This window comes from Mobula birostris, chromosome 17 (genome assembly GCF_030028105.1).
Source record: "Mobula birostris isolate sMobBir1 chromosome 17, sMobBir1.hap1, whole genome shotgun sequence".
NCBI classification, from domain to species: domain Eukaryota; kingdom Metazoa; phylum Chordata; class Chondrichthyes; order Myliobatiformes; family Myliobatidae; genus Mobula; species Mobula birostris.
The window spans coordinates 25,755,177-25,771,295 of NC_092386.1; the positions used below are offsets into that span (position 1 = coordinate 25,755,177).

Consider the following 16,119-nt stretch of genomic DNA (forward strand, 5'->3'; position numbering starts at 1 on the left):
TTCAGTAGGCACATTTACTAAATGGCGCGGTAATAATTGATTCTGACACAGAAAGCTTTGATGCTGACTGTGATTCGTGGTTTACACAGAATTTCCTGTAGAATGGATTCTGATGGGTTTGGTTAAATGAAAAAGCCTTGTGTCTAATAACCACCTGATGAAGAAGATGCGTATCTGCTGAATGATAGTAGCAGGAGCAGACCCATTCATTCACTTTACACACATTGTGTTGGTATTGTTTATACCACTGATCGGTAAAGATGGGTCATCCTCACCAGCGTGTGTATACTGAACCAGTCAAAACTAAGATTAAGAATCACAAGTGGTAAGTATTAATCCAAACACTACAATGGTGGCATGGCCACTGAGTTTAAATAGGGTGCAGATCCATTGTAGGGACATTGCTCCGATATGTTGCAGAAACGCTGTGACAGGTATCAGTACAATGGACAAGTGCCACTTACACACCACAGGCTGGGTAATCAGGCTTAAAGCAGTGTTGAAAATGATGGTCATCTCCCTGCTGACCACAAAGTCAGGAACTTTAGAGAAAAATCAACAACATTCAATACCAGGAGCAAGTCTACCCTTGAATGGTTACTAGGGCAACATCCTTACTTAAAGGAGCCTTCTCTGTGTGCCATGGAATCCAGCACTCCTTCCCACTGTTATTTATATCAGTCTTCATTATCCAGTATCAGCTGGCTTTACCACATTGTTACCTGTCTTGACATCAACAATCATCTCTTAGAACAGAGAACACAACAGCACCTTTTAACCTACTCTAATGTCAATCTAACCCTTCCCTCCCCAATAGCTCTCCATTTTTCTTTCATCTACGTGCCTATCAAGAGTTTCTTAGTCATAGTCATACTTTATTGATCCCGGGGGAAATTAGTTTTCATTACAGTTGCACCATAAATAATAAATAGTAATAGAACCATAAATAGTTAAATAGTAATATGTAAATTATGCCGATAAATTATGAAATAAATGTCCCTAATGGATCTGCTTGCACCACCACCCCAAGCAGGATGCTCCACACACCCACCACTCTCCAGAAATAGCTCAACTCTGACATCCCCCACATACTTTCTTCAAATCACAAAATTATGCCCCCTCGTATTAATTTCATCCTGGGGAAAAGTCTATGGTTGTCCACTCTAACCATGCCTCTTTTCATCTGGTACACCTCTATCAAGTCACCTTTCATCCTCCTTCACTCAAAACAGAAAAGCTCTTGCTTACTCAACCTATTTTCATAAGATATCCTCTCCAATCCAGGAAGCATCCTGGTAAGCTACCTCTGAACCCTCTCTAAAGCTTCCATGCCCTTCCTATAACGAGGTGACCTGACATAAACACAATATTCCAAGTGTGGTCTAAGCAGAATTTTATAGAGCTGCAATATTACTTCACGGCTCTTGAACTCAATCCTCCAACTAATGAAAGTCAACACACCATACACCTTCTTAACAACACTAGCAGCTTGTACAGTAACTCTGAGGGATCTATGGACATGAACCCCAAGATCCCTCTGTTTCTCCACACTGCTAAGAATCTTGCCATTAATCCTGTACTCTGCCTTCAAATTAGACCTTCCAAAGTTCACACTTCACACTTTTTCTGGTTGAACTCCATCTACCTCTTCTCAGGCCACCTCTGCGCCCAGGACATCTTTAGGGAGTGGTGTCTCAGAATGGTAGCATACTTTATTTAGGACCTCCAGCACCCAGAGCATGCCCTTTTCTCACTGTTACCATCAGGCAGGAGGTACAGAAACCTGAAGGCACACACTCAGCAATTCAGGAACAGCTTCTTCCCCTCCGCCATCCGATTCCTAAATGGACATTGAATCTTCAGACTTTTTTTTAATATACAGTATTTCTGTTTTTTTTCCACATTTTTTAAATCTATTCAATATACGTAATTGATTTACTTGTTTAATTATTATTTTTTATTTATTATTATTTTTCTCTGCTAGATTATGTATTGCTGCTAAGTTAACAAATTTCACGTCACATACCGGTGATAATAAACCTGATTCTGATTCTATCAATATCCCGTTCCAACCTACAGCCTCCTGTACTATCTACAATACCATCAAACTTTGTGTAATCTCTTTTCCTCTTTCATATCATTTCTTTTCCAATCCAGCAGTCATTTTACTGATCCCTTAATCCCCCACCCCCCAACCATTATTTCCTTGAAAGCCTGATATCTCTTGCCCGGTCATCTCGCGCTTTCACTTGCTGGTCCCCTTCCCAACCCACCCGAGATCTCCTCCCACCACCACACACATGCATTATGTGTTATGTGATCACCACCTACTTCTGCTTCCACCCAGTCGCCCCTGTTCTTCCCCCACCTCTCCAATGGTCTCAATGAAACCCCGTCTGCAACCTTCCCCACCCCATCCTTCTTCCTCAACACAGTGTGTGATTACAGAGACACAGCTCACTAACCAGGATGCGTGCAAACCTGGATACAATGGCTGCAACACGTATAACTCTCCAGCCAACATGCTGTTTATGTTTTGGACCCTTGTGGATCCTTTTGAATGAGTGGAATACTTGCCCAGGACACTACCAAAACATGCAAATAAGAGCTGAGGAATTCCTAACCACCCTTGTCTCAGAAAAAGCAAAAACAGTCTAAGCCATCACCTCTGCTACACTTGCTTATTATAGCAGCTGGAGTTAAGTCCCTGTGATAGTTCAATAGACTCGGCTGTAATTTTGGTAAAATAACAGACAATTTACACACAATAATCTCCAATCAAGAGCAGGAGATAATGATCAGATAAACCACTTTAGTGATACCAAAACAAAATACAGAGCATGCTGGGGGTCTCAATAAAAAAAACAAAAAACAGAAAATACTAAACAAGTCATTAGGTCAGGAGCATCAATTCTCTTTCTCCCTCCACAGATACCCCAGAGTGTTCTCTATTTGAGTTGAAATTCACAGCGTTTCAGTTTATGACCCTTGGCTTAAGGACTAAATATTAGCCAGACAGCAACAGTTCATAAGCTAACATTTCACATCATATTCTAACTATGCAAAGTTCAAAGTAAATTTATTATCGAAGTACATATGTGTCACCATATACAACTCTTAGATTAATGTTCTTGCAGGCAATCACAGTAAATACAAAGAAACTCAATAGAATCAGTGAAAAATTGCACACAAAGACAAACAACCAATGTGCAAATGACAACAAACTGTCCACGTAAAAAAAGAAAAAGAATAAAAAAAACAAATAAGCAATAAATATCAAGGACATGAGATGAAGAGTCTTTGAAAGTGAGTCCAGAGGTTATGGGAACAGTTCAGAGATGCGGTGAGTGAAGATGAGTGAAGTCATCCCCTCTGGTTGGAGGCTGAAAGTTGAGGGGCAATAACTGTTTCTGAACCTGGTGGTGTGGATCTTGAGCTCCTTTTTGATGGCAGCAGCAAGTAGAGAGCATAGCCAGGATGGTGGGGGTCCTTGATGATGGATGCCGTTTTCCTGCATTAGCACTCCATGTAAATGTGCTCAATACCAAAGTAAGCTTTACTCATGATAGACTAGGTTGTGTACACTACTTTTCGTAGGATTTTCCATTCAAGGGCATTGGTGTCTACATACCAGGCTGTGATGCAACCAGTCAGTATACTCTCCACCACCCATCTATAGAGGGTTTTTGAAGTTTTAGATGACATGCCAAATCTTCACAACCTTCTAAGAAAGCAGAGGTGCTGCTGTGCTTTCCTTGTAATGACCCTTACGTGCGTGAATCAGGACAGATCCTCTGAAATGTTAACACTGAGGAACTCTCCACTTCTGATTCCCCAGTGAGGACTGACTCATGGTCCTCTAGTTTCCTCCTCCTGTAGTCAATAATCAGCTTCTTGGTATTGCTGACATTGAGTAAGAGGTTGTTGTAATGGCACCACTCAGCCAGATTTTCATTCTCCCTCCTATATGCTGATTTGTCACCACCTTTGATTCAGCCAACGACAGTGGTGTCATCAGCAAACTTAAATATGGCATTGGAGCTGTGCTTAGCCTCATAGTCATGAGTATAAAGTGAGTAGAGCAGGGGGCTAAGCACGGAACCTCGTGGAGGAGATGTTGTTTCCAATCCGAACTGACTGGGGAAGTCGAGGATCCAGTTGCACAAGAAGGTATTAAGGCCTAGGTCTTGAAGCTTATTGATTAGTTTTGAGATGTTAGTAGTATTGAATGCTGAGCTTTAGTCTATAAAGAGCATCCTGATGCATGCATCTTCCCTGTCCAGATGTTCCAGGGTTGAGTAAAGAGCCAATGAAATGGCATCTGCTGTTGACCAGTTGTGACAGAAGGCAAACTGGAGCGGATCCACACGAGCAGCTTGGCAACAAATCAGTCATGTGAAGTACTTGACCTCCGAGATTTGATTTTACTACAGTAAGGATATCACTACAAATCGAACAAATAAAATGAGAAACTTGGAAACTACCATCGAAGTTTAAGGTTATCTTAAAAGAATGATCCCAGGGCATTAATAATTTTTTTCCCCGATCAATAGTGTGTTACATGAGAACCTTTCTATTTGTGAATTCCAACAGCAGAGGCACAAATTCAGCTGAGTAACATCCTGCATTAGCAGCACCTATTTCTACAGAGACCAACACTGGACTAAAAGCCCCATTTATCATCACCCTTAACACAGTTATTGATCCATTACAAGCAAGTGAAGCTGGCTATTAAGCTACCCACAGACTGCTAGAGTCTTCAGTGATTTCAATAGAAATAACATGGTAATATTTATTCCACTGGTAGCAAACACAGATCGTTTTAAGTGAGCCTGCAGCCAGCAAGATTGGATTTAACTCAAAGCAAGCCAGCATCAAGGAAGTGTCTGCCTAAACTCCAGAGCAGCCTTCACCTGTAAAATGGACCAAATTTTCTATCCCTGCATGCCAAGAGAAAGAACAGAGCTTGATAAAGAAAATTTTAAAACCAACTGCAAACTGAATGACCTGTAAAGTAATTAGTTCACATGGAGACACAGACAAGACCAACTCAAGGACATAAAGACCCAGCTCAAGGCCAGAAAGGACAGCAAATACAGTACTCAAGGTGTTGTATCTAAATGTGCGTGGTATAAGAAATAAGGTGCATGATCTTGTTGTAATATTACAGATTGCCAGGTACGATCTTGTGGCTATCACTGACTCGTAGATGAAGGATGGTTGTAGTTGGGAGCTGAATGTCCAAGGTTACACATTATGTTGGAGGGATAGGAAGGTAGGCAGAGGGGATGGTGTGGCTCCACTGGCAAAGAATGGCATCAAATCAGTGGAAAGATGTGACATAGGATCAGAAGACATTGAATCTTTGTGGGTTGAGTTAAGAAACTGCAAGGGTAAAAGGACATTGATGTCAGTTGTATACAGGCCTCCCAACAGTGGCTGGGAGGTGGACCACAGGTTACAACAGGAAATAGAAAAGGCATGTCAAAAGGGCAATGTTATGGTAGTCATGGGAGAGTATAACATGCAGATTGATTGGGAAAATCAGGTTGGCAATGGATCTCAAGAAAGTGAGTTGGTTGAATGCCTGAGAGATAGCTTTTTAGTGCAGCTTGTCATTGAGCCTACTAGGGGATCAGCTATACTGGATTGGGTGCTACATAATGAACTGGAGGCGATTAGGGAGCTTAAGGTAAAAGAACCCTTAGGAACCTGTGATCACAATATGATTGTGTTCAACTTGAAATCTGATAGGGAGGAAGTAAAGTCTGATGTAGCGGTATTGCAGTGGAGTAAGGGAAATTACAGTGGTATGAGAGAAGAAGTGGCCAAAGTAAATTGGAAGGAGCTGCTGGCAGGGATGTCAGCAGAGCAGCAATGGTGAGCGTTTCTGGGAAAAATGAGGAAGGTGCAGGACATGTGTATTCCAAAAATGAAGAAATGCTCAAATGGTAAAATAGTACAACTGTAGCTGACAAAGGAAGTCAAAGCTATGGTAAAAGCAAAAGAAAGGGGAATACAACAAAGCAAAAATTAGTGGGAAGATAGAGGATTGGGAAGTTTTTAAAAACCTACAGAGAGCAACTAAAACAATCATTAGAAGGGAAAAGATGAAATATGAAAGCAAGCTAGCAAATAATATCAAAGTGGATAGTAAAAGATTTTTCAAGTATGTTAGAAATAAAAGAGAAATGAGAGTGGATATAGGACCACTAGAAAATGAGGCAGGAGAAATAATAACAGGGGACAAGGCAATGGCTGCTGAATTAAATGGGTATTTTGCATCAGTCTTCACTGTGGAAGACACTAGCAGTGTGCCTGATGTTGTAGTGTGAGGGAAGAGAAGTGGGTACAGTCTCTGTTACAAGAGAGAAGGTGCTCTAAAAGCTGAAAGACCTAAGGGTACGCAAGTCACCCGGACCAGATGAACTGCACCCTAGGGTTCTGAGTGAGGTAGTGTTAGAGATTGTGGTGGCATTAGAAATGATCTTTCAAAAATCATTGGACTCTGGCATGGTGCCAGAGGACTGGAATTTCACTCTTTAAGAAGGGAGGAAGGCAGCAGAAAGGAAATTATAGACCTGTTAGCCTGACCTCAATGGTTGGGATGATGTTAGAGTCAATTGTTAAGGATGAGGTGATGGTGTACTTGGAGACACAGGACAAAATAGTACAAAGTCAACATAGCTTCCTTCAGGGAAAATCCTGCCTGACAAATCTGTCGGAATTCTTTGAAGAAATTACAAGTAGAATAGATAAAAGGGATGCAATGGATGTTGTATATGTAGACTTTCAGAAGGCCTTTGACAAGGTGCCACACATGAGGCTGCTTGCCAAGTTAAGAGCCCATGGTATTACTGGGAAGTTACTAACATGGTTAGACCATTGACTGATTGGTAGGAGGCAACCAGTGGGAATAAAAGGATCCTTTTCTGGTTGGCTGCCGATGACTAGTGGTATTCTGCAGGGGTTGATGTTGGGACCACTTCTTTTTATGCTGTATATAAATGATTTCGATGATGGAATAGATGGCTTTGTTGCCAAATTTGCAGATGATACAAAGATTGGTGGAAGGGCAGGTAGTGTTGAGGAAACAAATAGAATGCAGAAGGACTTACACAGATTAGGAGAATGGGCAAGAATGTGTCAAATAAAATACAATGTTGGAAAATGCATGCTCATGCTCTTTGGTAGTAGAAATAAATGTGCGGACTATTTTCTAAACAGGGTGAAAATTTGGTGGTGAGGAAGGCAAACGTCATGTCAGCATGCATTCCAAGAGGTCTAGAATACAAGAGCAAGGATATGATGCTGAGGCTTTGTAAGGCACTGGGGAGGCCATATTTTGAGTATTGTGAACAGTTTCGGACCCCTCATCTTAGAAAAGATGTGCTGGCATTGGAGATGGTCCAGAGGAGGTTCACAAGGATGATTCCAGGAACGAAAGGGTTATCATACGAAGAACATTTGATGGCTCTGGGTTTGTACTCGCCGGAATTCAGAAGGATGAAGGGGGATCTCATTGAAACCTTCCAATTGTTGAAAGCCTCGACAGAGTAGATGTGGAAAGGATGTTTCCCATGGTGAGAGAATCTAGGACAAGAGGGCACAACGTCAGGACAGAGGGGTGCCCTTTTAAAACAGAGATGCAGAGAAATTTCTTTAGCCAAAGGGTGGTGAATTTGTTGCCACATGCAGCTGTGGAGACCAGGTTGTTGGGTGTTTTTAAGGCAGAGATTGCTATGTTCTTGATTGGACATGGCATCAAAGGTTATGGGGGGGGGGGATGGCCCAGAACTGGGGTTGAGGAGGAGATAGACAAAAGGACCAGCCATGATTGAATGGCGGAGCAGATTCGATGGGCCAGATGGCCTAATTCCACTCCTATGTCTTATGGTCTTATAACCTACGCATGTTTCTGCATTCTCCACAATCTTCTGTATTCCAATTGCCCATGGAAATAAAAGTTCAATAAATCAAGGCACGAGTCGGTGAGATTGTCCCAGTAAACCTTCCTGCAAAAAAATTAATCACCCAGTAGTTGTTGCCTGCTGATTTGTTATCTGCAGAGAATGAGTAATTATGAGGCTATCTTCTTCTCCTCCGCCATCAGATTTCTGAATGGACAATGAACCAACCCGTGAACATGACCTCAATATCTTTTCTCTCTTTATGAACTACTTGATTTAATTTTTTTAAATATCTTATTGTAATTTACAGTATTTTTATGCATTGCACTGTACTGCTGCTACAAAACAATAAATTTTGCAATACATCAGTGATATTAAATCAGCCTCAAATCCCTTCTAACAAATATATCACCACACATTTAAAGGTTGAGCATCCAATCATTAGTTGTGCAACACAGAAACAGGCCCTGCCATCCATAGTTTCTAGGCAAACCTTTTCGCCCATCTACACAAATCCCATTTGGCCACATTGGTTCTGCCTCCTTCTATGCTTTGTCTGTCTAAATATCTATTAAATGTCATAATTGACTCCGATTCCATTGCCTCCACTGTTAGCACATTCCAAAATTTAACCAGTTATGTGTGAAAAACTTCCCCTTCATATCTCCTTTAAATCACCTCCCTACAGAGGGGCAGCCAAATGTCTGCACAGTACTCAAGTGCAGCTTGCAACAAAACACTTGCATTCTTGTCAGAACTAACAAAAGAGAGCATGCAATTCAGAATCAGGTTTAATATCACCAGCATATGTTGTGAAGTTTGTTGTTATGCAGCAGCAGTATTTTGCAATACAGAGTAATAAAAAAAAGTGAATTACAGCAAGTAAATAAGTTAAATTAAGTAAGTAGCGCAAGAAAGTGGAGAGGTAGTGTTCATGTGTTCAAAGTCCATTCCTGAATTACTGAGTGTATGCCTTTAGGCTCCTGTACCTCCTTCCTGATGGTAGCAATGAGAAGATTAGATTAGATTATGAGGACACTCAGTCCTCATTTATTGTCATTTAGAAAGCATACATGCATTAAGAAATGATACAATGTTCCTCCAGAGTGATATAACAAAAAAAAGGACAAACCAAAGACTAACACTGACAAGACCACATAATTATAACATATAGTTACAGCAGTGCAAAGCAATACCATAATTTGATAAAGAGCAGACCATGGGCACAGTAAAAAAAAGTCTCAAAGTTTCGATCGACTCCCGATAGTCCCCGATAGTAGGCAGAAGGAGAAACTCTCCCTGCCATAAACCTCCAGGCGCCGACAACTGTCGATGCATTGGAAGCACCCGACCACAGCCAACTCTGAGTCCATCCAAAAACTTCGAGCCCCTGGTCAGCCCTTCGACACCGAGCACCATCTCTGCTGAGCGCCTCGATCCCATCCCGGCCGCCGAGCAACAAGCAAAGCCAAGGACTTGGGGCCTTCCCCTCCGGAGATTCTGGATCACACAGTAACAGCGGCAGCGAAAAAGGCATTTCAGAAGTTTCTCCAGATGTTCCTCTGTTCTCTCACGTCTGTCTCCATCAAATCAGGATTGTGCACGGCACCCTACTTGACAGATTACAGATATCATTCACAGGAGTGGCTGCACAAGCTGCATTGCGCCACCATCTTCTCCTCTTCTCCGAGGGCATGCCCTCGGTGATGGGGGCCCTTAATGAGGTGTTGCTTCTTGAAGAATGACCTAGATGCCAGGGTGGCTCGTGCCCAAGATGGAGCTGACTGAGTTTACAACTTTCTGCAGCTTATTTCAATCCTGTGCAGTGTCCCCTCCCACTCCTAACCAGATGGTGAGGTGGCCATTTAGAATGCTCTTCACGGTACCTGTGTAGAAATTTGCCAGCGTCTTTGGTGACATACCAAATCTCCTCAAGTGAAATACAGCCACTGTCACGCCTCTTTTGTAGCTGCATCGATATGCTGGGCCCAGAATAGATCATCCAAGATGTTGGCACCCAGGAACTTGAAACTGCTCACTCTTCCCACCTCAGATCCCTCCATGAGGACTGGTCTGTGCCCTTGTCTTACCTTTCCTGAAGTCCACAATCAATTTTTTGGTCTTGTTGATGTTGAGTGCGAGGCTGTTGCTGTGACACCACTCAACTAACTGGTATATCTGACTCCTGTACACCTTCTCGTCATCATTTGAAGTCCTGCCAATAGTTGTGATGTCAGCTAATTTATAGATGGCATTTGTGCTGTGCCTAGCCACACAGCACGTGGGTGTGGAGAGAGTAGAGCAGTGGGCTAAGCACACATCCCTGAGGTGTACCAGTGTTGATTAACAGCAAGGTGGAGGTGTTATATCCGATGTGCTCAGACTGTGGTCTTCCAGGGAGGAAGTCGAGTATCCAGTTGCAGGAGGAAGTACAGAGGCCCAGGTTTCGATCAGACCTGTAGGAATGATGGTGTTAAACACTGAGCTGTGATCAATAAACAGCATCCTGCCATGGGCATTTGTGTTGTCCAGGTGACCCTAGGCTGCGTGAAGAGCCACTGAGATTATATCCGCGGTAGACCTATTGTGGTGTACGGGGTCTTTCTTTTTTGTATGTTAAATTTAAAATGGCAATAAGCGAATTACAGTGGGTCCAGGTCCTTGCTGAGGCAGGAGTTGATTCTGGCCATGACCAACCTCTCAAAGCACTTCATCGCCATAGATGTGCATGTGCGTGCTACTGGACGACAGTCATTAAGGCAGCTCAGCCTTCTCTTCCTGGGCACAGGTATGATTATTGTCCTCTTGAAGCAGGTGGGAACTTCTGACTGTAATAGTGAGAGATTGAAAATGGCTTTGAACACACCCACCAGTTCACTGGCAGGTTTTCAGATCCCAACCAAGCACCCCATCGGGCACTTGTCACCTTGTAAAAGTTCACCCTCATGAAAGGTGATCTGATGATGGCCTCCGAGACAGACATTACTGGCTCGCTGGCTGCTGCAGGGATCCTCAAAGCTGTAGATTTACTCTCCCTTTCAAAGCGAGCATAAAACGCATTGAGTTTATCTGGGAGTGAAGCTCCACAGCCATTCATGATGTTAGGTTTCGCTTTGTTGGAAGTAATGGCTTGCAAACCCTGCCAGAGTTGACACGCACACGATTCCGCCTGCAATCTCATTCAGAATTGTTCTCTTACTCTTCTGTAAATTGCACATGGCCTTTTTGTATCGACCTGGATCACCAGACTTGAATGTCACAGATCTAGCCCTCAGCAGTCTACGAATCTCCTGGTTCATCCACGGCATTTGATTTGGATACGTACAGTATATTCTTGTAGGCACACACTCATTCACACAGGTTTTAGTGAAGTCAGTGACAACTGTGGCGTGAAGATGAATCCCTGAATTTGGTCCAGTCCACCGACTCAAAGCAGTTCTCTAAGGGCTCCTGTGCCTCTCTTGCCCATACCTTCTTGGTCCTCACTATTGCCTTCTACACTGCTCTATCACCCCACACTGCCACTTGAAGGGAACAATGACTGAATTCCAAGGTCATTATTATTATTGATGGTATTTCTATCTCTGTGATGTTACCCTTAAACTGTTTCCATTCACTTACTGACAGGATAACCTGGTTTACAGCTGATCACCATGGTCAGACTGGTTTTACACTTTTCTGCCCCATCCTCCATGAAGATCAAGTTTCTTTTGACTGCCAGTTCTGATTAAGGTCTTTGACCTGGCATATTAATTTCTCTTCTCACAGCTGCAACCTGGCCAACTAAGTATTTCCAGTAATTTCTATTTTTGTTTCAGATTTCCAGTGTCTGCAGTTTTTTTTTGGTATATTCACAGTGTAAGGTAAATCTAGAGAGGAAAGGTAATATAATTATACACTACTTTGTGGTACATTATAATACTGGTAGCTTTCATAATGTGATGTGATATTATTTGTAGTGCATGCATTTATATTATTTGTGGCATTTACTTCCAATGAAGAATGAAAAACTGGTCTGGTTGAGACTACACTGTGAGCCCTGCAGAGGCGACTTCAGACCAAACATCAAAGCCAACTACGTGCACAGGGTGAGGCGTGAACCAAGTAGGTAGATGGGAAGATGTCAATGAAGAACTTGATAAAATTTTTGACTGAAATGGTATGACTCTTCATTGAAAATCCTATTATTTTGACCGAGATTTAGTGTCCTGGAATACTTCAATAGTTGGCTCAACTACAACCTCTGGTTTACCAGCTGTCAAAGTTTTGAAATCCCCTGAACATCTGTCATTCACAAATACTGAAAAAATGAATCAAATACATTCAAAATTAATCAAAATATTTAAAAACTTAAACAATAAACTCAATAATGCACTCAAATAAATAATTATAAAAATCTAGAAAACACTTAAATTCTCAATTACTTCAAAAGGAAAAGCTGCAATTACCTGAAGCCAACCAGCCACCCGGTGAGATGAGTCTTTGAGCCTGTGGAAGGTCTATCATAAATAACACAGGTTCAGTACAGAGATTTCCTCTGGGAAATAGCAGGACATTAGCGTTTCATCTCTAGACTCCACGAGGAGTCCAATGACAAAACATGGTCATCGGTCATAATTACAATGCAAGGAGTTTTCAGGAGGTCGTTGTGTGAGGGGCCCTCAGAAGTGATTTCCATGTGAAAGTGGCCCTCCTGACAAAATGTGCCTCGCTACTGTAATTCCATTCTCTGTCTGGTGGTGACACTCTATCATTACCACTGCTGGGAGGCTATAATTAGATGTGACAAGTCTACATTCACAATTCCTCATATTAACAAGGCAATAAGGATTCACAATGAACGTTGGACATTGTTACTCCAACATGGCTTGCTTGAATTATTTACCACTCATAATCTCTATTTCACATGATTCAGGCTTAGTCTTCACTTGCAGTGTGGAATGCCAAACAGAGTAGCGAATTAATACAAATAGATTTAAATGATTTGTGATTTGATTATTGCATATGAAAGTAAAACAATGAGCCAGGGAATTGGCAGAGCTTCCTATCCAATAGTCTCCTGTCTCTAATCTTTTGTGTGATTTCATCATCAGATGAAACCAAGAGGAGACAGAAGGGAAAGTGATGGATAAATGAATGTGGGCTTTAATAAAGGAATCTTGACCTGTGGATTGAAGGTTACGTGATGCATTATCCTCTATTTTCAACTTAAATATTGGAATAAAGTTAATGGCATTAGAGTTTGCTGACAAATAGAGGCAGCAGCAGATATTGGACGACAATGAAAGGTTTGCTGGAGTCTGGAACACAAGTTAGCAGAATGAACAATCTTCTGACAAATGCAGTTCAGTTTGCAGTCGTATACTCTGCAATGAAATATACCCCTAATAGGAAGAATTCTTGAGCTACTCTAAAAGATGTTGGGAAGATCTGAACTCATAAAAGATAAAATAAGGATCAGAAACTTGCCACTAGGTACAAAGTTCTGTCTTTCCCACTAACTGCATCGACTGCTCGACTAAGAGGATATCTGTCTTATTTGCTGTTTCCAATCCAATGGAAAGACTGAGATCAACACCAATCTCTTGAAAGTATTGGGGAAAGTTCATCCTGTGCAGTACATTGAAGAGCCCGATCAGGGTCAATGTGTTGGGGTCTGTCCCAGCTGATATTTCCAACCAAGTAACCACCGTAGTTCTACAATTGCTGGCCAGCTTCCAATTCCATTGGATTTCTGTTCTGAATCTGAAATAATTCCATGCTAACACGAGGAAATCTGCAGATGCTGAAATTTCAAGCAACACAAAAAAATTGCTGGTGAATGCAGCAGGCCAGGCAGCATCTCTAGGAAGAGGTACAGTTGACGTTTCAGGCCGAGACCCTTCCTCAGGACTAACTGAAAGAAGAGCTAGTAAGAGCTTTTAAAGTGGGAGGGGGAGGGGGAGATCCAAAATGATAGAAGACAGGAGGGGGGGGGGGGGAATGGAGCCAAGATCTGGACAGTTGATAGGCAAAAGGGATACGAGAGGATCATGGAACAGGAGGCCTAGGGAGAAAGAAAAGGGGGAACAGCCCAGAGGATGGGCAAGGGGTATAGTGAGAGGGACAGAGGGAGAAAAAGGAGAGAGAGAAAAAGAATGTGTACACATAAATAAATAACGGATGGGGTAAGAGGGGGAGGTGGGGCATTAGCAGAAGTTAGAGAAGTCAATGTTCATGCCATCAGGTTGAAGGCTACCCAGATGGAATATAAGATGTTGTTCCTCCAACCTGAGTGTGGCTTCATCTTGACAGTAGAGGAGGCTGTGGAGAGACATATCAGAATGGGAATGGGACAGGGAATTAAAATGTGTGGCCACTGGGAGATCCTGCCTTCTCTGGCAGACAGAGCGTAAGTGTTCAGCAAAGCGGTCTCCCAGTCTGCGTCGGGTCTCGCCAATATATAAAAGGCCACATCGGGAGCACCGGACGCAGTATATCACCCCAGCTGACTCACAGGTGAAGTGTCGCCTCACCTGGAAGGACTGTCTGGGGCTCTGAATGGTGGTGAGTGTAAGGGCATGTGTAGCACTTGTTCTGCTTACAAGGATAAGTGCCGGGAGGGAGATCGGTGGGTTCCATGCTAGCATAGCGGATGGCACTCCACTTTACAGTACAAGCGACTCGGGTTCAATCCTCGCCGCTGTAAGGAGTTTGTATGTTCTCCCTGTGACCGTGTGGGTTTCCTCCAGATGCTTCGATTTCTGCTCACAATCCAAATACGTACTGGTTGGTAGGTTAATTGGTCATTTTAAGTTGTCCCCCAATTAAATCAGGGGAGTGCTGGGTGGTGTGGCTCCAAGAGCCTGAAAGGCCTAGTCTGTGTTGTATCTCAATAAATAAATTAATTGATTAAATGTAGCAATGTGTGGCTGATGATCATAAAGTTATGCCATAGTAAAAATACTCAGTGTTGGTTGTTTGAAACAACTGGGGTCTTAAATTATCTGGATTGTAGCAATGAAATAACTTCTATCCTCATCAAGTACCAATTAAATAAATGTGGATCAGATACTGTGTTAATGAGCTGATCTGCTACCACTGAAGGAGATCAGGTTCCACCTGGATCAATGGATGAAGTGAATCTGATCTCTGATGTATATGTGATACCCACTGCTGGTAAATCATTTAGTGTGATGGCCTCCCACATGACTACATTGTAGTTCAAAGTACAAAGCAGAGGAATTGCTCTCAATCTGACGCTGAAACACTTTGACACACAATTTTCTGCCAAGCCGACAGTGATGCTAATGGCACTCTGACATCAGGCAAGGCCAGATGTAGAGTTAAATGCAAATATCCAAAATGTGTCAGCTGGCTTCCCATCTGCAGTCAGGCTCACCACTCACATGGATTGAACAGAGTGAGATGGAGCCATATTCAGTCGAGAGAGGAAAGGGACTGTGGGCAGTTTGAGCTCCAACTCCAACTGCTGCTATCATTTAGGATCATTTGAGGCAAAGCGTCTTTGGACTGGATCAGACATTGGGAGTCAGCTTTGGTAGGTTCTTTGGCAGTGTTCATTAAGCCATGTTTTTACTTCCCAAATTGATCACCCACTCGTTGCAGAAGTGAGACTCTATAGAAGAGAGTGGAAAGGACAGATGGATATCCTGTACTTAAGCCGTCTCATCGATTGATTGATCAAAGTGGTAAAACACACACAGTTCACATGTTACGTTACGGCTGGAGCTTGTGATATACACAGGAACTAAACACTTGAATGGATTCACCGAAGTAGAATTCACTGAACTACAAAGTGTAGCAGTAGCAACTCCTAAATACTTCTTTGATTATGCTGATGCCCACTTCCCATGTGCAGGCCCCAGGCAGCCAGCAGCATAAGCAGGCGACTATAAATGCATGTACACTGGCAAGCAGGTGGGCACTATAAGAGCAGGTTATCCCAGACCCAGATGTGGGTAGGTTACTGTAATTTGATGTCTTGTTTGAAGGTGCCTGTGTAAGACCTATTCCCATATAGACAGAACCAGTAGGGGCCCTGTCACTAAATAATTATAGCTAATGTCCCTTTACAGTCACAACCAAAACATTCTGACAAATTAGCTCAGCAAATCATATTGAAATGGAGTAAATTATTCATGGGTAATTCTTAATGGGTCTGAGGCCCACTGTGGCTTTCCGAAGAGACTCTGAGAGGGCAGAGGAA

At 42.6% G+C, this 16,119-nt stretch overlaps 1 protein-coding gene across 5 annotated transcripts in view; it reads right to left on the reverse strand.

Moving 5' to 3' along the window:
• Nucleotides 1-16,119, reverse strand: part of trim36 (tripartite motif containing 36) — a 122,518-nt gene that overhangs the window by 25,644 nt on the left and 80,755 nt on the right. For 3 of the 5 annotated variants that reach the window (XM_072281074.1, XM_072281071.1, XM_072281070.1), the window contains one exon: nucleotides 12,359-12,409. The exons of the other annotated variants lie outside the window; for them this stretch is intronic. In XM_072281074.1, the coding sequence (XP_072137175.1) occupies nucleotides 12,359-12,409 (51 nt within the window). The remainder of the gene's footprint in view (nucleotides 1-12,358; nucleotides 12,410-16,119) is intronic. 5 annotated transcript variants of the gene reach the window in all.